General features: G+C 46.3%; 1 protein-coding gene across 1 annotated transcript in view; it reads left to right on the top strand.

The window, feature by feature from the left end:
- Positions 1-18508: 18508 nt before the first annotated feature.
- Positions 18509-22176, top strand: part of FOXO3 (forkhead box O3) — a gene marked incomplete at its 5' end in the record, with an annotated part of 13982 nt that continues 10314 nt past the window's right edge. Inside the window, one exon of the mRNA XM_009576058.1 lies at positions 18509-19943. Within this exon, the coding sequence (XP_009574353.1) occupies positions 18509-19909 (1401 nt within the window). The remainder of the gene's footprint in view (positions 19944-22176) is intronic.

The following is a 22176-nucleotide window of genomic DNA, read 5'->3' on the forward strand; positions in this document are numbered from 1 at the left end:
CCTCTGTCCCCAGTGTGGTGCACCTCTCCTGCCAGGGATGGAGAGGGTGTACGCCCCAGTATTGGGATGTTTACTGTAGGGCTGTGTGGGGTTGGTTTAATATGAAAGTAGTTTTAAAAACAACCAGGCAGGCAGGACAGTGGCTGCTGGTAAAATGAATCTGGGAAGATGCCTCAGGGGGGATTAAGATACACTGCCGAAGCTATTAACTGGGAAGATCCTACCTCCTCAGCTCCAGTTTCTTTTGCCAATGTTAAGAAGGAAGAGATCAAAGGAACTATAAACAGTTAAAAAAACTTCTTCAGGCAGAAAGGAGGCAGTTGTTTGGGAGCTGCTATCTAGGAGCAGACACCTGCCTGCGAGTTCGCAGGAATCTGGGCTTCTCAGCAGCTCCCGAAACATGTGGTGGTGCAGGACCGAGCTAGGAGAGACATATGTCCTCTTTTGTGTCGGGTTTAGAAAACATTATGCTGCCTACCTTCTGTTAGTAGTAAACCGTATTTTGATTTGAGAAAGCTGTTTTGTGGGGCTGCTGGCACCAGCGCCGACAGGGATCCCCGGGTGCCGCCCCACAGAGGTGCGGTCTCCGAGCCCCGGCGGGCGCTTTTGGAGCGGGAGAAGGGATGCAGCCGTGCCAGAGAGCGCGTCCGTCACTGCTCTCCGCTCTGTTGTGCACTGCACACCCCGGAGGAAGCAGTAAATCCTTGCTGGCCCGCTGGGGAGGATGGGGTGACGGGGCTCGGGGAGGTAAGGTCAGGCACCTCCCAGCCCTCCAGCAGCAGTGCCGCATCCTTTGCGGGAGGCAGTTATGGCCACGGGTACCGGCACAGCCTTCAGCTCAAGGCACACAGCTCCAGGAAGCCTGAGCTTTTTGAGCAGCCTCCTTTTTAGTCTGTCCTGCCTTCTCTGAGGGTTTTTAAAAATCTACTTTTCCAGTAAACAAGAGTCTCAGTCTTTCCCCTTGCGCTTCCTCGCCTACCCCACTCCAGAAAAAGGATTTGCTTGGCTTCGCTGGCAGACAGCCTCTCATAAATCTCCCCGGGCCGGATGGTTTGTAATTTATTGCCCACCTACCCCACCAAATATTTTAGAATTACTTATGTTACATGCTGGCCTGCCTTTTACTGTCCATTTTCCCCTTCTTTCCCTTCTAGCAAAGTATTTATCTGATGACTTTCACACACGTAAAAATCCTCAATTCAGATGCATTAGTTTCGAAGAAGTCCATCTCCTCTGCTTTGGATATGGTTTGTCCCTCTTGACTTTGACTTCTCCGTAATAGGAACCTGTGTCGCAGAGGAATCTGTGGCTATTGGGTTGCATCCTGCATCTGCTGGAGGTGTTACGTGAAGCAACAGCCTCTGAATTTAGGAGGCTTAAACCGTGTCCTTTCCTGGATCTCTCCTGCCACATGTCATTTCTTGTATGTGAAGTTGTTTATTTGGCTAGATGATTGCAGTCTCTGGCTTTTCTATCTCTGCAGACGCATATGGTCCTGCTGATAGAGAGTCCTGTGTGTCTGCCTCAAAGTTGCGGGTGACAGTGGCATGTGCAGAAAGAAATGGGTGGAGTTGGCCGCGCTGTACGGCGTGCAAGGCTCTGCAAAATCCCTATCTGTGGGAATTGCTAGTCAGCTCTTATCGGTCACGTCCCAACGCAGTGAGTTGTAGAAATCAAATTAGCAGACAAGTCAATTGCTTACGTCAGTCAGAAGTTTTGCACTGGGGATGATGTGATAGTCCAGGGCCCCTCGCTGGGTAGCGTTCCTGGGTTTGATTACAAGGGCTTTAACAAAATGAAAACCTGACAGTGCAGTTTTGTTTCTGTCTTGCTTTTTTTTTTTTTTCCTTCTTTCTTGCTCAAAACATTTTTTCTCGCTGTCATTTGGGCAAGCAGAGCAGAGAATCTGTCCTTGCTGTAAAAGTGGAGAAAGCTTTGCCCTGTTATTTTATAAAACAAGTTGTGACATACCACACGGTTCCTCACATCACTCAGTAGTTCATTAGTCTGTCACTGCACAAGCATATTAAATGACAAGCTAAAAAACACAAGACAGTACAACGGTCCATTAAAATTCATAAAGGATATCAAATATTCAAAGTAAGGGATGTAAAAAGAAGCTGTTTGCTGTAAATACTAATACCTGTAGTTGCGTAAACATAATGAAGAAGTGCTGTGCACCGCCAAGCAGCGGACCGCTGCTGACAAACCCGCGGCTGCCTGGGAATCCCTGCAGTTATTTATCTCCAGAGAGCTGCTACCGCTTCAGCAAAAGCTCTCCTTCAAAACCTCCAGCCTGTCATGTGAACCTCTTCTCCTAAACAAACACCACGGCTAACTTGAAATCGGAGGCAAGATCAATTACTTTCAAGCTGTCGGTGGCACTGAGTAACAAGACATGATGTTACTAATTTCTCATACTAATTTCTCCGGGACAAAAGCAATGGACCTCTTGCTTAACATTTTGGGGGGCTTTTATTTTTTTTCTGCTGCTTTCCCTGGAGTATTTATGTCATATGTCATGATATCCTCTAGTAATTCTTAACTTTCTTTGTAACTGCAAATGCTTGTATTAGCAAAGCGGAATTGAACTTCCCAAGTACAGGCAGGAGGCAAACTTCAAGGTTTTAAGGGGATGCCTTCTGAATAAAAGCTTCAGAGCTCCCATCAGTTCTTTCAATAGAAATTCAGAAATTTCAAATTCAGTTTCAGCCTCATCCCACCTTTTGGAAGAATATCTAGCCTTAAATGCAAAAACTTAAAGCAATGGAGAATCCACCCCACCTTTAAGTGTGTTTTTCAGAAGGTTAATTACCTTCACTGCTAATATGTACATGTTATTTCTGCTGTGGTTTCGGTTTCCAAATACTTGGGCCTTGTTAAGGCTTTGTCTGCTGGTAATACAGTCCCCAGCCTCCTCTACTGAAATCTGTAATAAATTAGTTTTCGAGGCTTTCGTCTGTAGCGATTCTAAAAATAATTTCTTATTGGAATCCAATTGAATCCGAGGGAAGCGAAGTGATAATCAAATGATGTCACCCTCACGTCTTGCGCTGCATCTCACCGCCTGCCAAAACTAGCAACTGTTGCTATGTACCCAGGGGAAGGTGATACTCCCAGCCTTTTCTTGGTGCTGGAAGGCACTCCTTTCCAGTGCTTGTCAGGCCCCTGAGAGCTGCTGACGTCTGTCCCAGGCTTTTCGTTTTACCCTTACTTGTTGGGATAGCCATGGAGGAACATGGATCCGTGTTCTGCAGGATGCTTTGAATTTTTTCCTGTTCCTGAAGATGACCATTTATCAAAACCACTGCCAGTCTGGAGGACTGATGCGATTTAGCCCGTGAAGTGCCTGTATTGCCGTGCTTGGGCTCTGGGGTGGAGACCTCGCTGCAGCGTGTGTGGCGATGTCCGAAAATCCGTGCATCAGGACAACGGCATGACGCCATGACCTTTCCCAGCCAGTTTATTTCCTTTTCTCAGTAGCACCCCTGCAAACTTGGCTGATGGTGGGACTCCATTTCTTTGGGTACTTCCAAAACATCAAACCCCCCCCCACAAAACAGCAGAGCTCGTCATTTGACACGTAGGGCTTCAGAAGTTCTTCAATAGTGAACCCAATCCTGTTGTCAGCAGTAGGTAGGTGATGTAGCAGGTTGCTTTTCTCTCCAGTAAGAGCCAGCATGAACTGGGGGATTCAATACCTGGCAGACGACATTCAGCACATCGCAGGGACACATTGTCAACAAGACTAGAGTTGCAAATTATTTTTTCCCCCATGGTCTCCTAGCAAAACACGCTGTTGGGGTGTCCCAGGTCTGCTGTTGATAAGACTTCTTATTGACAGTGTGTGCTCATGAAAGGGTAGATGCCCCTCCTGACGAGCATGTGACGACTATTAATACTCGCAGGAATTAGGCTCTGGCACGGTTACCTCCTTCCTGCCGGCGCCACTCCTCTGCAAGGCAGAGCCCCGGGTTTCCAGCCACCTCTCCAACACGCCCAGCGTCACCCTGACCCCTCTCGCTCCGTGCCTGGGACCGAGCAGACAGGCCTGGCCTTACTCCCCCTGCGCTGGCCGGGTTGTTTGCCTGGAGTCGCCGAAGGTTGTGCCCTCCTCTGGCTCTGCCAGCTGGCCCTTTCCCCGGCAGGAGGGGAGCTGCAGGTGCGGGGCTCTCCCCTGCCCGCCTGTGTCCCCAAATGACTTCCACCCACCCGGGACTCAGGGCGGAAACCTGGGAGCGAAACAAGTGAAACGTTCATAAGGCCCCAGTTAGCGCCAGCATGTCTTGGCAGCCGCTCACTGCCCTGTCTGCGTTTAAAAGGGATTGCTTACAGTTTTCATTTTGCTATCTAAACCTGCAAGCTCCAGCTTTGTGTTTTTGGGCAGCGTAAGGGTGCTGGATCGCAGGCAGCCTGAGATACGATCCTGGTTTTGTACAGGACCTCATTTTTTATTTTGAACATGCATGGTTGCAAACAGCATCGTACCCGGTTCCAGAGATGTCCTAACTTTGGGGAGGGAGCGGGGGACGAAGAAGGGGCACGGCAGAAGAAAGCGCTCTGTGTTTGCTGGCCGGTGTACCAGAGCGACGGGATGGGGCTGAAGCACCGAGGCATTTTATGGCGTTATAATTCCCAGGGACTCTTTTCCAGGCATGTACACCATCCCAATATATAGCAGCAATCCAGAGCTAATTAACATGTAAGTGCCCATAAATGGCGGGGTAAAGATTTTTAAAGTTATTAAAGTTATTTTGCCTTTCACCAAGTGAAAAAACCAAAGGTGGAAAAAGGAGAGGAGGAAAAAACTGGCAGAGTACCAAACTGTGAGTCGTTCAAAGTAGCTTGTGAAAGTATCTGGAGGTTGTCTTTCCTGAAAGCCTTTGAAATTCAAAGACTATGGACTCTTGCCTCTTGGCTCACAGACCCATTCCTTCTCCTGGCAGATTCTGCCTAACAGTTGCCCTTTTTTTCCTCTTTTAAATACCCCTGAATCACAGAGCTTGCTCGTTCTGCTTTTCTTCATTCAGGTCTAAAGCCTTAAGGACTGTGTCGAAGTAGCGAAGAGGACAGCATGTACTGGATGCTAGAGCCAAGGGAGAGGGGGTGGGCAGGGGGAAGAGATGACCCTGTCTTAAGACTTTGGTCCTAATCTTTTCTCCCGCGAAGAGTCCTGCAGAGGTCAGCCAGATTTCTTGTACGAATGGCGATTACTTGCTATTCAGCATCATGCTCAGATTATGCTTGAAGTAATCATAATAACATGGCCAGTGTTTGTGATAAGGCATGGATGGGGCGCTTTACGCCAATTGAAGGGAGAGACTGCTGAAGACGTGCGTGGGATTAATTAAATCGAAATTTTGCTTGTTCGGCCAGCAGGGCCGAGTTAGGCCAAACTCTGGAACTCAGAGCACATACAAAAAAGCACATAAAAAGCACATATAAATGCAATACCACTGGTGTCCAACGTGCATCGTCCTGGCGTTGGCCCCGAGGAGGAAGGTTAGTCCAAGCGCACGTGATCTTTCCAGGAATTGTCTGCCCAGGTGGCCCAGTTCCCTGCATGCCGGTATCTGGTGCGCTCCCATGAACGGCACTGCTATCAAATGGGGAGGCAGCGTTTCGAACCGCCCCGTACTCATGTTGCAGTTGCGATTACATTGTTGGCTCTTGCAGCAGCGGGAACCATTTGTTGGGGCCTGGAGCTGCAGAGCAGCTCGCCCGGTGCAGCCCCGAGCCAGGGCCGTTGCTCCCAAGTGTGGCACTGGAGCAGCAGGAGGGAGGTGAAAATGAGCAAAAATTTCACCCTGTTGTGCCATAATGCCTTATGAGTACATTTAGGGTCTCCTAGTACAGAAGGCCTGTCAGGTAGCTGCAGTTGGTTTCCTGGAAAGTCAGCTTCAGTCCTTACTGTTCTGCTAGGCAGATATTTTCTGGTATATGCTTATATTATACTTCACTAAAATGCAACTTATTAAAATGCAACTTATGAGCGACATGAAGTCCAAAGTGCCCAACGCTTCTGCAGCATTGGAAAAGAGGTGCTCCTCTACGCGTACAGCGTTAAGGTTTCTTGCCATCCTGACTTCAGTTGCTTTTGACACACTCATTTAAGGGCAGTGGGGCAGGGGGGACGACTCTTCAGCCTGAGTTAGACAAGAGGAACCCAAGTGCTGCCTGCTCCTGCCCGTGCAGGCAACGTGCCACGGGGGCAACAGCTGACGAAGATGGCAGCTGCTGTAGATGCAGGGCAAGACAAGTACCCCGTCTGCTCCCTCCCGCTCTCTTCCCCCTCTGTTGACAATATTGCTGTTTGTCCTGCCGAAACCTTATGTGGCTATTGCGACCCGTCTCCCTGAAGGCCCGGAGTATGCTGAAAAGGCTGGGCTGACTCCAGCCTCTCCGTCCTTATTTATGTGTCACAGGAGGAAAAAACCTAGACGGCGATAGGTTGTCCAGGGTCATCCTGTTGTAGTTATGATGATGGCAACAATTCATAGCTGAAGCATTTGATTTGTTAACCTTATAAAAAGATGCCATTAAATACTGTATTTAGTTTCTCAGGGGAAGTAGCCTAGTTTCTTTCTCATCTTCCTTTTCTCATCCCTGTTTTAACATTAGTGACTCAGCTGTCACTCTGCTTCAGAAGGGCCGCTGGGGTTATAGCTGTGATTGGATGCCACCAAGAACCCATTTCTGCTAAAAATAAGTAATATGTTGCATTTTCACCTTAAAGAGAGCCTGAGACAAAACTTACTAGAAGGTTTTCATTAACTTTTGCAAGCTTTGAAACTTGCCTGTGAAGAAAATTGGAAATTTCCGTGTGTCTCCTCTTGTTTATCCTTGTCAACAAGGCAAAGTCTGGCAAAGACTGGTGCATATCTAACCCTACACATTGAGGGTATTCCTGTTCAAGTCTACAAAGCAGCTCATAGGGTATGCATTTAGATACATGCAAAAGCCTTTGTAGGTGAGAATCTCACTTTGCAACAGGGCACGTGGTAGATCCTATGAACAAAATGAGTTTCCACCAGCTCTGAAAAAAGTCTGACTAGAGACAGGTGTGGACTCTTCCACCTCTGTAATTTTTTCATTCCCCACTTTGCTAATCTTAACCAAAGAGTAGTCTGGTTCATTTCTGGTTTTTTAGATATTCCATCTCCTCTAATCTTTAATCACAGGAAAAAAATTAAAAAAAAAAAAAAAGAAGAAAAAAAAAGCATAAAGCTAGTTTGTGTTAGCCCATTTTATATTCTGCATATCAGCTCATATTATAAAAGTATTAGCGGACTTGTCATAATGTATATGACAGTCATCCACATCCCTCAGGATGCTTAGTAGTGGGTCCCCTCCCTTTCCCAGAAAGAGGGTAAATATCCCCATGAGCATTTGCCAATGCTCCTTTCTTTGTGTCCTCCTCTGTTCAACTGCAACTGGAAGGTGCTTGTTTCTTGTGTGCGTTTGTTATGAAAATGATACCTGGCGTGCTCAGGAAACCTGGCGTTCTTGAGCTATGAATGCTGTGAACAGTGTCATAAAAAAAATATGATGTACAAAGGCACCATCATTCTTAGCATCGTCCTTTAAAATTTGCCCTGTGTCTTGAACATGTAGGTGTTGGAAAAGGACTTATTTCAAGCAGTGTAATTCCACTAACACAACTGACCGTTCTCCCCCTAAGAGCAGGATGTGACATGTGTCCACCCAGCCCACCTGGGGTCTGGGACCAGTTTCTCTGAGAAGCAGAAATTCATCTGCCTGACCGGAACTGTAAGAGAGCACCTATCTGCAGGGATTGTGGGGCCATCTCAGAGTACATACAGCTACTGCAACCCCAAGATACATAGATTTTGATTCAACAAGTCAATACTTAAAATTTTCCAGAGCAGGGGATGGTGTCTGTGAAGTAATACCATCTCAGGATACTGAGAGGTTGCCTCGATGCTTGTCCTGGAGGGCAGGTAACACAAAGCTGGTTTATGCTGGTTGAGGAACAAATGAAACCAAACAGAGCCACTCGATTTTATGTTCTGTAGCATCTTCATTGAATTAAGGCTTCTTTGTCTGCCTGTTGAGGTTGTAAACTTCCAGATGCGAGTGTCTTCTGCTTGTGCAGTCCTTCCCACAATGGGAGCTCAACCAGGCTGCAACCTACAGGGTTGGTAATTCTTGTCCTAGTACACAGTGATGACCTTGGCTGTTGGCAAGGTCCTGAAACCCATTGCCCTTGTGGCTCCGCAGCTGCCTCTGAAAAATGTCCTAGTCTATGTACTGAGCGATACAACTGCAAAGGCCCCACCGTGTCCCCAGTGTTGGCTTCAGGAGGGATTACTCATGTGTACAGGTTCAAACCGGGAACATGAAAGGGCTCCACTCATCGTTCTGCTATTCGGGCTCTGGTGTCAGGGTGGGGCGCTAACAAAGCATCGGGAAGTGCCGAAGCATTTTCACACAGCCTAGCTTTAGGCTCAACATTTAGCACTTGGCGATTGTGATTGTATCAATGACAGTAATCTTAAGTTTCTTGGATTATGTAAATAGCTTAAAAAAACAAAGAAAAAAGATGACTTTCATACCTGTGCATTTACATGGGTTGTGAGGTTTCTGGGATGGTGCTGCTGCAGTTGCATGTGAAACAGGAATGTCCTGCTTGCTGTAGCAAAGGGCTGATTCATTGGCAGCGTAATAGGTGTCATCTTCCCTTTTGTCAGCTCCTCAGGTATATTTTACCCCTGCAGTGAACAGAAAATAAATTTTAAAAAATCCGGTAAAACCAGTAACATGCAAGTCATCTGAGTGAGGTGAGGTTCGATGAAAACTAAAACACTTTGTAAATGGAGTTAGGTGAGGCTGGGATTAATCAGGAGGGGTAGACGGAGAGTTTGGTGAGTCCCCGTGGGGGCGAGCCCCCTGAAGCCGCCATGCCCTGGGAGGTGCTGGGAGCAGCCGCAGTCCCAAAGCCTTCCTGTGCAAAGGGTGAGATCCACCTCCACCAGCGGAGAGGGTCAGGCGCTTGCAGAGCAAAACGGGAAGACAGGCTGGTAGGCTCATTTGCTGGAGGCGCCCGTTTCTCCCCACCGACTGCTAAGGGGGGGCCGGCGTTGCTAGCTCAGACGTCAAAGTCTGACCTGGAGATGCCCGGGCTGGGTAAGGGGAGTTAAATTTTAAGGCTGTAAAAAAGCTTTTCTCCATAGGAAAAAAAAAAAAAAAAAAATCAAATGCTGTCAGCTTGGAGATTGCAGACAGGGCATCACGGCGTGGAAACTAAAGCCACGTGCCTCGGCGGTGAGTTTGTGGGCAGGGCTGGTTTTGGGGCTGGGTGTCCCGATATAATGTGCAAATATATAGGAACATATTTTGGCATCAGCTTGGTTCGTGTATACAGAAAACAAGTCTCTACGGTTTTTCAAATATGTTCCCAAATGCAGTGTTTAAAATATGTTCCTCTACACAGAGGGAAAATGTAGGAAACGGTAAGAAACGGAGAGGGAAGAGGCTAGGGAGGACCCATGCCTTAGTCTCAGGACGAAAGCAGAACGCGCATCAGAATACATCAAAAGGAAGACTGATCACTTTGTACTTTCAAAAGGCATTAATATTTTACAGCTACCATTACGTTTTGAAGAGCGCGCAGGTATTTATTGGTAGTGCCATAGCTACCCAGTCCCGAGTCGTGAAGGAGGAGATACCTGTTTTTCAAGTTGTTCCGTTCGCTCATCCCTCGTCTCCTAATTCACACCCTGTACCCACCGGCACTGCAGTAACTCGGTGAATACCCGGAGTCGCAGCTGTGCCTTCGCACCCCGGCTGCCCTTCCCGTGAGGCTCCCAGGGGTTTTCTGCCCCTAAGAGCCAGCGGGTCAGACCCACTGAGAGTCACGCTTAGGTGCGTCCTTGGCTTCCCCCGGTGCTCGAGGCCGTGGAGCAGGACCGTTCCCTTTGCGACGTCAGCTGCCGATTTTAAAATGCACTTTTTTTTTTTTTTAAAAATCAGATAATATCTTCTGGTTCAATAATAAACTAATTATGTGCTTAAAATAGCACAGGAGAGGGTCCTGTTTCAGATTAGTCTACATAGCAGAAATGCCAGGGGCTGTTTTGGAGGTTGCTTGAAGACTTTCTCGCGAGAAGGTCTCAGGTGCCTGTGCCGGCTTTTGAAGGGCTTGCTCAGGCCTGATCAAACTTGGTCAGGCAACAGCGTATCAGATCTATTCCTCCCATCAGTCACATGTCAGCCGTAACTGTCACCAGATTTGCAATTTAATGTGTGCAGCTCAACACTTCCAGTTAATCCAGCCCGGGTATTTAACGATCTATCGTTTCAGAGCTAGCACTTTACGGAGCCGCGTGCAAGGCAGCCTTGCACTTCGGTAAGGCAGGAGCACTGGAAGGCTTTTTTCGTGCACGCTGATTTTACTCTTTCCTTGCCGTTGTGCAGTGGAAGTTATTGCTAATTTAGTTGCATTTTACAGGCTTAGGAAGTGTTAAAAAAATCAACACGTGACCATACAAAAATTTTAAAAAATTAAGATTTGTAATAGGTAGTTCAGGAATGAGAGGCTTTTGTGATCTTCCGTGGGAAGCTACTATTTTTAGTGAATTATTATAAGCAGTAGCATCATTCAAATTTATTTATAAAGGCATGAAAGAACACCCATACGTGTTTCTAAATAGTCGATGTATAGTAACAGCCATATGCTGAGAATGAGCGAAAATAGAATTGAGCACTCTGGTTTCCACAATACTGCGCGAGGGTTGTGCTGGGATCTTTGCATCCAAGAAACGAAACACAGAGGGAAATTTCTGTTTTTTCTTCCAGCTCTTCTTTCTAGCAAAATAAACCCAAAGCCTTCAGGGTGAAAGTCTGCCTCGCAGTAAAATTGCATTGTTTTCACTGAGGTCTAACTGGGTGACCACTGAGGTTTGTGAGGACTCTTCAGTAGCTTCAGCAGCTGGTGGATTGGGTCTGTGATGACAGTCGTAGCTATTTTTACGAGAGCTACTGTACGTATAATATTTGGGTTGATTAGTTGTGTGTGCCTGCACTTCTCTTGGGGCTCCGTGGCACGGAGGAGGAGAAATGCAGCGATTCCCTGCTGAAGGGGCTGCACAAATACAGCGTGGTGTTATTTCCATAGTTCCTACAGTGGAAATGCTTTAAATGCTGGGGCTTGCCATTAAGAAAAAATGAGAAAACAAAAAAAAAAGATGTTATCTGCTGGTGACACTGCTCCTGAACAGAAATTACAACTGTTTTGATCTGGCTCTGCAAAGACCCAGCCACGTGTGTCCGTTGCAGCCTTTTTGTGTGCAACTCCTTGTGCTTAAGTTCAGTAAGTGGGCACATTTTCCAATCTCTCGCTGACTGCGTTCATGTCCCAGTCAAGCCTGCACTTACGTGCCTTGGGATTCTCACAAATTCAGCCCCTTCTAAGATCAATGCCTTCAAGTAAATTCCTACTCTTGATTAAGTTAAATCCTTCGATTGAAATTAATTGTGCTTTTGAATTTTGGGCAGCCGCGATGCGAAGCGTGTGGAAGGGAGTGAAAAAGGTGGCTCTTGACCGGGTCCCTTTAGGAACCTCCTGATGACGGTCCCTGTCTCCCAATTCCCAAATCCCGTTTTCACGTGGAATAGTGTTGGCATAGCAGAGGCAAACACTTCAATTTTGCGGCTTCCTGTAGCAAAAGGCACCGGGGTACATGGCTCCTGACGCTGGGAGGAGTTGCTGGAGAACCCAACCTTGTTCTTGCTCTGCAGCTGCATTAGTTAAAATACCAGCATTTGCCTCGCTCTCTGCTTTCCGTCTCCCAACACCCAGTGGAAAAAAATAAATGGCAACTGGCGTGCTCTACTCACAGCAAAACAAATGTTATTTATTAGAGTCCTCCTGTGGTCAGAGGACGTCTGACTGTAAAATAACTGGAGATTTTTCTGCTAACTGGAAGCACGATGCTCTGAGACAATTTCCAGGCAGTGTATATTTTCAGCTAAGTTTTCTTTACGTCAGCGTAGCGATCTGCAATATCACTGTTTGCAAAGACTGAGGCAGCAGTTGTTTTAGCTAGAATTGATTTTTAAATTTTTTTTAAGAAAAACTTTTGATTAAGTTGTGACTCGGTTCCCTTAGCTCCACGCGTTGAGATGCTTTTCTTTTTAAAAGGGAGGGCATAAACCTCCTTGGCGGGCACGTCGCTTGCCGCCTGCCCTTCTGGCAAGGAGCAGCTGGGACGGGGGGGAGCGAGGCGCGCGTCGTTAGGGAGGGTTTGTTTTCCCTGCGCTAATCACCTTCTCCTGTCGTAATTTGGCACGGCGCGGCGCCCTGCGTGCAGGACGGAGGCAGATCCGCGTACTGCTCTCCTATCTGAGCCAGCACATTTTGGAGGATAAATCTCCGCCGGACTTAATGTTCTCCCAAGGAGCTTTAATATCCCTCAAGGCTTTCTGCTCTTCTAGGGGTGGGGGATGACGAGCGGAGGCGCAGGCAGAGACCTAATTACAGCAGGGACCTCTTCTAGCTGTTCCCCTACCACCAAGGTCAGAAATACTCCTTTGCAGAGAGGATAAGGAGGGGAATCCACAGAGCCACCCTTCAGATGCTGAGCTGACTTTTTCCCCTTAAATCTGTGGGGGTTTTTTTTTTCCCCCCTTTCCGTGCAGGAGGGCATGCTTGGGTGGCAGGGCTGAGCCTGTGTCATCCCACTTACCCTTTCCAGGGCTGTGAGGACGGTGGCCTTTGCCAACCGGGTGCGAAGGGCTGCTGGATGTCCCCTGCGGGACCCTGGCACGCTCTCGCCACCCGAACAGCTGGTGGGATTTGCGGGAGCTGCCTTAGGAACTTGCAGACGATACCAAACATCGAGCATCGAAAATGTTTGGGTGTCAGGAAAGATTTCTCTTTCTGTGCGTAATTTGCGTAATGCTTTTTTTTTCTCTGCAACTTCCATAATTTAGGGAAAATAAAACAATCTGGAATACATAATACTTGGTTTTGGTATACGGAAAAAGATGTATATTGATACAACATGGCTGGATAGATATTGTGGGAGGACTTTTCTTATGTTTTAGTTCTTGCTTTTTCTGCATCTCCAGAGCACCCTCACTACTTTATTAAATTATATATATTTTTCTGGTTTGCAAAAGCTCATGGGAAAGAGGAAGACATTCTGAGACCTCTTTGGGCTGGGGATTTCTAAGTTTCTTGAGAAGAGCAGCACCGCAGCCTTACAGAGCGAGGCAGAAAATGACTGTATGGGACCAACGGATTGGTACTTCCTAAAGATCTCCTTGCCTCGACTTGCAAATCCCTTTCATCAGAAATTCCTACATACATGCACACAATTGGCAATTTTAATTATTTGTAATTTTGGAGTCACTGTATCTGTTTTCTTGTTTACTTGCAATTGAATCTCATTGGCGACTTTAAAGCAAACAGTTGAAGCAAATTTTGAGTTACTTCATGAGAAGGCACAGAGACTGCTCTGGATGGATGGGCAAAATGTGTTGATTATTCGCAACCTCCTGTTTCAGCAACAACCGAATGCAAAGAAAATAGTTTGTTTCATTTTTTTGTTTAATTTTTGGTGGAGGCCCTCTGTAGGGGTGTGCATCCCAAAGGAGATTTGTGCTACAACATTTTGAGTAAGGTGACACAGGCTGGAAACTGAAATTCAAGTTTGCAAGCAGGGCCATGGAGAAGCTCGGCTCCCTCCAGTCAGCTGGGGGCTGATAAGCTGGACTTATTTTCATTGCTTCTTTTCAGTGGTATTAGATCTGATGCCTTTCCCTAAACAACTTCATATGGTGAAGTTAGAACATTAAATATGTTAATACAGTATAAAATAAACTATAGTTCTCCCAAGTGAGCATTAGCAGCATTTATGGGTCTGCAGATAGCATTTGTTTTTCTCCCATCATGTCCTAGTATCCCAGTTGTTAAAATAAACAACTGCTTTTGATTTGTAGCCATAACTACAGTTTAGGAGCCTGTATCTGAAATAACGAATTAGCCACTCACTACAAAACACTGAAATAAAAACAGACCAGTGTGTAACTTGGACTCGGCAGCCACCAGCTGCACCTCATCTTGCTAATCTTTAGGCTTTTTTTTTTTTTTTTTTTTAAAAGCGGGGGCTTTTAAGAGTTAAGTTACACAACTCTCTTTTTATTTTTAAAGTGAGTGGATTCCTTGTTGCGTTGTTGAGGATGATAAATTGATACCACATGTTGCTTCCAGACAAAAAAGACTCTGTACTGCACTGGAAGCACTTGCAGCTGGTGTCTGAGTTAATGGACGGGCTCCACAAGGTAAACACGGGTTGGAAGAGGCTGAAACAGGCACAGGGAGGGGGAATTTTCTCCGTTTAAAGGCTCGAGCATTTGCTGCTGTTGCCTGACCAGGACGGAGTGTTGAAATCACGCGCGGTCCAGCCTTTCTGGGAGATTCATTCAGTTGTTCCTATCAAATCAGGTATACTGCACTTCGGAAATGTATGAGTGTCCTCTGGGAGCTTACCCGTTTGCAGGCTTATCAAAATACCAAGAGAGACACGTGTAATTAGGACATGGTAGCCCATTTCTTTTTTCTTTTTGCGAGCAAAATGTGGCTGGTTCCCTCAAGGAGCATTAACTGAACAAAATGCAGTGCAGTGGATCGACATTTATAAAAGCTGAGAGTGTGGCCCCGAGTTTGGGGAAAGTGCTGTCACCCCACGTGTTGCTGCCCTGGCTACTAGCAGGCACCCAGCTGCACCCCTTCTCCTGATGCCATCAGCCTAAGCAAAGGTAGAGTAGCAGCGCTGCTTGCTTGTGGCACTCTACCACCCTCTGCTCACACCAAATCTGACCTGCCTCCTGCGTTCCTCTGCCCTGGGTCTTCCTCGTCTCCAGGGCTGGTCATTCTTCCCTGCAGGACCACTTCCCCAGGGGACCGGGACTGGGACCGGGACCCGGCTGGGCTGGGCTCAGTAGTATACAGGATGCTCTTGATCTTATCTGCAGGAACCTCAGTCTTATGGCTCTTAGCAGAGTGCACAGCGTTTTTCAAGTCTGGTATAAATAGTAACAGTAATAAAGGGAGGAGCTCATTGTATTTCTTTTCTACTCTGCTCTTGTACAGTCAGTATGTTGTATCCATCGGTGGTATCTGAGCTCTTTCCAAGGTGTCTGCAGCCTGGCTAGCATCTGTCCCATCTACATATGGTCTCCAGGACGGATTGATGGAAGTTCCTTTATAGATCTTTTAAAGTTTCTCATTGCATTTTGGCATGGAAGAATGTGTTCTTTCCATCATCGTGGCCTAATCTGTCTCCCACATAAGTCAAAGACAAATCCCCATTAATTTGATCAGCAGCGGGTTCAAATGATAAACTATATTTTCTTTGCTTCCCCACCTCCTTTGCGGTTTGTCGCATGGTCATATATTAGTAAGGCACATGGTTGTGAGCAAAGATTGTCCCACGATATTTTCATATATTTTAAGCAGGTGGGAACATTCTTTGACAGCTCAGAAACCAGGTAGAAAATACAGTTATTTCCATCCAGATTGCAGCCTGGTAGTACAGGGCAACAGCCTTTACTGATGTGAGTTGTCAATCCCGGTGACTTCTGTAGCAAAACTTGCATGTGAAAGGATAATAGGATCCAGCCCTAATTTGATTTGGCAGAGCATCCAGCACAAGGAGAAACCAAGAAACTCAGATACTGTTGCTGAAGAGGTTAGCGGGGGAGGTTACGTGAAAGAAGTGGGTTTTAAGGCGGTGTTTGAACAGAGGGTGGAGATGGGGTACACAGAACTAAATTGGCCCATAATTATGCTTAAGAAAACAATCTTCCTACAGAAGAAAAGTAAAGAAAAACAGAAGCTGGAGCATAAGTGGCATATTGCGTAATGTAAAGGAAAACAAACTGCTTGGATTTTTTATAACCACCAATTTTCAACTCAAAAGTATTATTACATTCTTTTATTATTTGTGTAATACCAACACTGAGCAAAAAGATATAATAAGAAGAAAATTACACATGTGCACACACATATCCACACATGCAGGAGCCCTTATCCGGAAAGATGCCTCAGTCTCACAATTTTACCATTTAGGATTTTTCATGGTTTTAGGCCAGATAGTTTCATACTATGGCTACCACCAGCAGAAATAAGCCATTTTATGAGAATACCATAGGTTAGCTTCTGGCACTTTGGGTGAGTGTTTTTATATCTGAACCTATGTGGCACGCTGCGTATGCCACCTCAGGTGTTTCTTTTCTGTGTTTTCTAAGATTTTTTTCATTAGCAAGAGTCATGGTGCTGTGTATTCTTATACACAGCATTTTTAGGTGGGGAACAGCATGGTTCCTATAGCTCTTGTAGCCTGGCTTGGTGTGGTGGTCCTTGTCCTGCCGCTGGCTCTTTGGGAGGAGAGATCCCCATGCAGATGTTCTCACAAGTGGTTGTCCGTGAAAGCCACAGGGGATGAATGTGAGAGCTACCTGCATTGATTCCAGTACAAGCTGGAATATCAAAAAAGGTTATTTTTCAAAAAACCAGCAATTTTCCAGCCAGTTGGGAGAAACCTGGGGAAGAAAACAGTGGTGCCTAGTTATTAGAAGTTAGAAACAGACCATTGCCAGACTCAAAATATAGTTAAAATGTCATCAGTTAAATAATAAAAAGCTCTTTCCTTCCTTAGACTGAAGAACTATTATGCTGCAACTCAATCCACCATATTTTGATGGTATGATAGTCCCTTAGAAATGGACAAGTTTATAGCTGAGGCACTGACCCAAACTTCTCTTGAGCATGTCTGCGAAGTCTGGTCTGCTGTTTTGTGCAAGTTGTTTAAAACATAACAGTTGCTATTTTGAACTGCGGTCCGTATGATTTCTCTTTTCATTAAGTGATAATCACAACCGTGTCTGCTGTCTGCGTGCGAGAAGAAGTTCAGGCGTGTTTTCCACTTCACAATCTGACAAAAACCACAACACTTAACGGGGGGAAGAAAGGAATTTTATACTGAAAAGAATTGTTTAAAAAAAGCTGGGCTGTATTTCTTTATACATCAAATGTGTCTCCAGTTCACTTATGTCAAACATCCATTTATCCTAAGGATGCAAATGTCGAGATGCTTGTGAATGATTTGTTGATTGATTCATTCTTTGCCTGTTTAAATCTGGAATTTCTTCAGCGCTTTGTAAGCGAAGGACACTTATCTTGGGTGGTTTGATTATGCTATGATCCTGTTGACTTTGTGTTTTTAAAGCATGCTGGTAGAACAAACGTGATTTTATCCTCTTTACAGATATACCTGGTAATTGCCAAAATTTAAGAAAAAAGCACTTGTGCAACTTTTAAAATTTGATCATCTTTAACCTGGAGGAATAGCACAGCTGTTTTGTCAAAGTAATATGGGATAGCTCCAAAAATCTTTTGACTTGCACATGGGAAAAAAAAAAAACCCAAACCTGGAAGCATTCTCACTGACAAATACTACTTGCTTGTCCTTTCTTTGAGCCGTATTTTAAGCCCAAGATCATCAGGATGAGTGGGGTGGGATTTTCATCTCAGTTATTTTCGTTTAAATCTGGAGTCATTTCACTAAGGCTACCATGGGCTGGTTTTCTCTGCCTCTTTCTCATTCTGGGGTGATTATCATTGGTTTGAGCCAACGTGGTTTTTGGACGGTAGATGTTGCTGATGAGTGCAAGTGGGTAATATGCAAGAGCAGAGTGTGCACGGGCTCCCCTGAAAGAACTGTATTTCGTAGTATCCTGTACAGCACAGGGTATCCAACTGTGTAGAGCAACTTTATACAACTCTGTATCTAGCAGCTTACAGGGACAGGGATATCGTCATGTACTGTGTCACATCATGTTTTGAAGACTGTGAGGATACTATAGCAAGGGGACAGCTGGCTGGCTACTGTGGTACAGGCATAATTCTGGTGCCTCTAATCAAGAGAGAAGGTACAGCTTAGTCATGCACAGAGTGCCTGTGGGAGAGGAGCAACAGCACTTGCAGTTTTCTCAAGAATTATTATAACAAATACACAACACACATGCCCATGGAGAATTTGCAGAGGCTGCGATGAGTGTGACTACCCCTCCAGATTTTTGCAGTGTCTTTGCAGTTTTTATTTCAAGGAACCGATAGCAAGATTGCTGATAGTATAGAGGTTTGTCCTGAGTCAAAAGTAAGGGAGAAATGTCTAGCTCCTTGCTAGAAAAAAAACCTCCTTTCCGTAGGATGCAGCTTTTGGGGGTGTAAAGACAGGCACCAGGAATGCACAGCTAGTGCAAGCACGGGGCTTGCTTTGCAGCAGCATGCTACCATGCTGCAGTCACGCTCCAGCCCTCCAGTATCCGCCACCCAAGAAACCCATGTTGACGTCCAAGAGGGCCCAGTGCTTTTATTCATGTTGCTGTTTTCATGTGATGTTGGTTTTGTGATCAAGATTTGCGTAGCAAAAGAAGAGGGGTGCTGGTCTTGACGTTTTGTTTTATTCCTTTCCTGCAGAATTCGATCCGGCACAACTTGTCACTCCACAGCCGATTCGTCAGGGTGCAGAATGAAGGCACCGGGAAAAGCTCTTGGTGGATGATCAATCCAGACGGTGGAAAAGGCGGCAAGGCGCCCCGGAGACGTGCTGTGTCGATGGACAACAGCAACAAGTACACAAAGAGCAGAGGGCGGGCGGCTAAGAAAAAGGCAGCCCTGCAGACTGCCCAGGAGACGAGCGAGGACAGCCCTTCTCAGCTCTCCAAGTGGCCAGGGAGTCCCACCTCCCGCAGCAGCGACGAGCTGGATGCATGGACAGATTTTCGCTCCCGTACGAATTCAAACGCCAGTACGATCAGTGGCCGCTTGTCACCGATTTTGGCGAGCACCGAACTAGATGATGTTCAAGATGATGACGCTCCACTTTCTCCCATGCTGTACAGTAGTCCATCGAGCTTGTCCCCATCGGTAAACAAACCGTGTACTGTGGAGTTGCCTAGGTTGACTGATATGGCTGGGACAATGAATTTGAACGATGGACTGACAGATAACCTCATGGATGATCTCTTGGACAATATAACACTCCCTCCCTCCCAGCAGTCGCCCACAGGAGGGATAATGCAGAGAAGCTCCAGTTTTCCATATGGTTCCAAAGGTTCAGGGCTGGGTTCCCCATCAAGTAGTTTCAACAACGCTGTGTTCGGGCCGTCATCCCTGAATTCCCTCCGCCAGTCGCCCATGCAGACCATTCAGGAGAACAAGCAGGCTACCTTCTCTTCCATTTCTCATTACAACAACCAGACGCTGCAGGATCTCCTCGCCTCTGATGCACTTAGTCACAGCGATGTCATGATGACACAGTCTGACCCACTCATGTCACAAGCCAGCACAGCTGTGTCCGCCCAGAATTCCCGCAGGAATATAATGCTCCGCAACGACCCCATGATGTCGTTTGCCGCGCAGTCCAGCCAGGGCGGTCTGGTCAATCAGAGCCTGCCTCATCACCAGCACCAGTCCCACAACTCCTCTCTTAGTGGCAGCCGTGCCTTGTCCAATTCCATCAGTAACATAGGCTTGAGTGACTCGAACAGCTTGGGATCCACCAAACATCAGCAGTCACCTGTCAATCAGTCTATGCAAACACTTTCTGACCCGCTCTCAGGCTCCTCTTTGTACTCCTCTAGCGTGAACCTCCCGGTCATGGGACATGAGAAATTCCCAAGTGACTTGGACCTGGATATTTTCAATGGGAGCCTGGAGTGTGACATGGAGTCCATTATCCGCAGTGAACTCATGGATGCAGATGGGCTGGATTTTAACTTTGATTCCCTCATCTCAGCTCAGAACGTTGTCAGTCTGAATGTGGGGAACTTCACTGGTGCTAAACAGGCTTCATCACAGAGTTGGGTACCAGGCTGAAGGATCTTTGAGAACAGGGAAAATGGGCAAACAGGTCAGTGCCCCATAGATGTGGTAAAATACTTGGTTCCTTAGTTTTATTGGAGTTTGCACCGAACACTTAATAGTTAGTGCACACTAATAATATTAATTTGGCTTGTGATGGCTTGCTTATGTGTTGGTATGCAACAGGCACAACCAAGAAACATTTGGAGGTGTGGAGGGAAACGAGGCTAAGCTATAAAAGCTGTTCGGCTGCAACACTGTCAGCATGCATCTGATGCTATGCGTCCTTCTTAATTTAGGCATGAGAAATGTTAATGACAAATCAGGCAAACCAAAGTGGAATATTTGTGGGTTTTAGGAATCACAGAGCTCCAACTTGTCTTCTTTGAAGTCGCAACAGATGGATTCTTCTCTGCAGCCGATGTCGCACGTAGCCAAGCTGTGTTACATAGGGACGGGGCAAGGGGCTGTGCAGTCAGTGGAGCAATAGTACTGCAGGGGAGGAGAAAGAGGGTCTTTAAAAGCACGCACCAAGGATCGGGTGTGTGCGACAGATCTGGACTGAATTAGAGTTGTATTGCTGCTGTGGTACAGCAACACTAGAGAAGTTGTTTGGGTTTTTTTTTTTTTATTTTCTTTCTTGGCAAAACAAAATGAGCAAATGGAGGGATTATATATTGAAATACCAAAGGAGGGATCCTGGTCCCAGGAATGTCCTGGGTTTAATGTTTTAAATATGTAAAAATTGTTGGTTCCCCCCAGGACTGGGGGTATCATTTTCTTTTGGACTCCACCAAGAGAATATCTGTAGGTTTGGGTTCTGACATAGGTGCTTTTCAAATGTTAGCCTCTTCAGATTAATTTTTTCCAGACTGATGTGTTTTCTTCCATTGCTTCTTTTCCACAGCTGGGGGCATTTGAACTTGTAAACATTGTTTCTGTCATCCTTTTGTGATTCTGCAGGCTCCTGCCCATACCTCTGCCTGCTCACACGTACATATTCACTGACTCATGGGGTAGGTGCCACACAAAGTGCCCTTTCTCCTTTGTTTATTTATTAGTATAAGGGAGTAGATTTCAAAATATGGTAGGATAAAAGGTTAGCTATAAATTATTGAAAGTGTTCTTTTAACTTCAGAATAGTATGTAGAGTATCCCAGTAGTGAGGTTAAACGAGGCGTTCATTCAGTTTGCAACTTACTTCCAACTTTCTTATTTTCTGGATGGAAAGAAGGAATCGGTGTCGTTTGACTTTACGGTGCATAATTTGCCCCTTTCATCTTTAATTGAGTTTTCATTCTCTGTTTCACAGTTAGATGTTCAAGGGGAAGCTTTGCAGTAGGTGAGCAGCAGTAGCGAACCTCCTGAATGTCTTCCTGTGTATATGGAGCACCCCAGGAGACGTGTGCTGTGATCTGCTGTCTGTGAGGGAGAACAAGGCTGCACAGGAGTCCTCCTTTCAGTCGTTCTGCAAAGCTTCCTCGCTCCAGTGGAGTGGTTGGTTTGCACAGTCCTTTCTCTGTCAGTGGGAGGATTTCCTCTGGTTCTTTCACATATTCTCACTCAAAGCTGCAGCACATGGCCAGGAGATGGGCTGTGGAGGTGGGCTGTAGAGGACGCCATGTCCCGCTGACCCTGCACGGGACAGCAGCTTGGCAAGGCCAGTGCCACAGCTGAATTTTGGTTTTCCTTCAGTTCTAGTGCTGGGTAACTTAAGAAAGGAAAGGGGAAAAAAAGAATTGACTCATGAACCAGGAAGTAAAAACTTGCAGAAGGCCACGCTTGCTGGTCAGTTCTCTCTTCCTCCAGGTGCATGAGCTGTTTGGATCTAGAAACCCTTTTTGCATGAGGTGAAAAAAAAAGGCCATAGGAACTTCATCGCTGTGAAACATCCGACAGTACAAGGTACCAAATGGGGCCTAAAAAATAGATGTTATTGACAGCTTTGCTTGACACAGGCAAAATAGGGCAGCCTCCTGCTTTCGTATCTTCATTTGCTGTGTATAGGTAGAAGATGGCTGCAGGGAGACCTGCCTAGGCAGCGCGGAGGAGGCACACCACACCGCCTCCTCACCGATGCTCGCCGCTGCCTCTTCACCCCAGCCTGTGCCATTCACAGAAAGCATAGCCGCTGTGATCTTTTTCAGGCAGCTCCCTCCGAATAAAGGAACTGACACATCTGTGTGAGCGGAGTCTCATTGCAGAGGACAGATTTATTAACGAGACAGCTCTCCTTGGCGGATTACTGTCCAGTCATCTGTGGAAGACTCTTTCACTCTCTC

This window comes from Fulmarus glacialis, unplaced genomic scaffold (assembly GCF_000690835.1).
Source record: "Fulmarus glacialis isolate BGI_N327 unplaced genomic scaffold, ASM69083v1 scaffold7714, whole genome shotgun sequence".
NCBI classification, from domain to species: Eukaryota; Metazoa; Chordata; class Aves; order Procellariiformes; family Procellariidae; genus Fulmarus; species Fulmarus glacialis.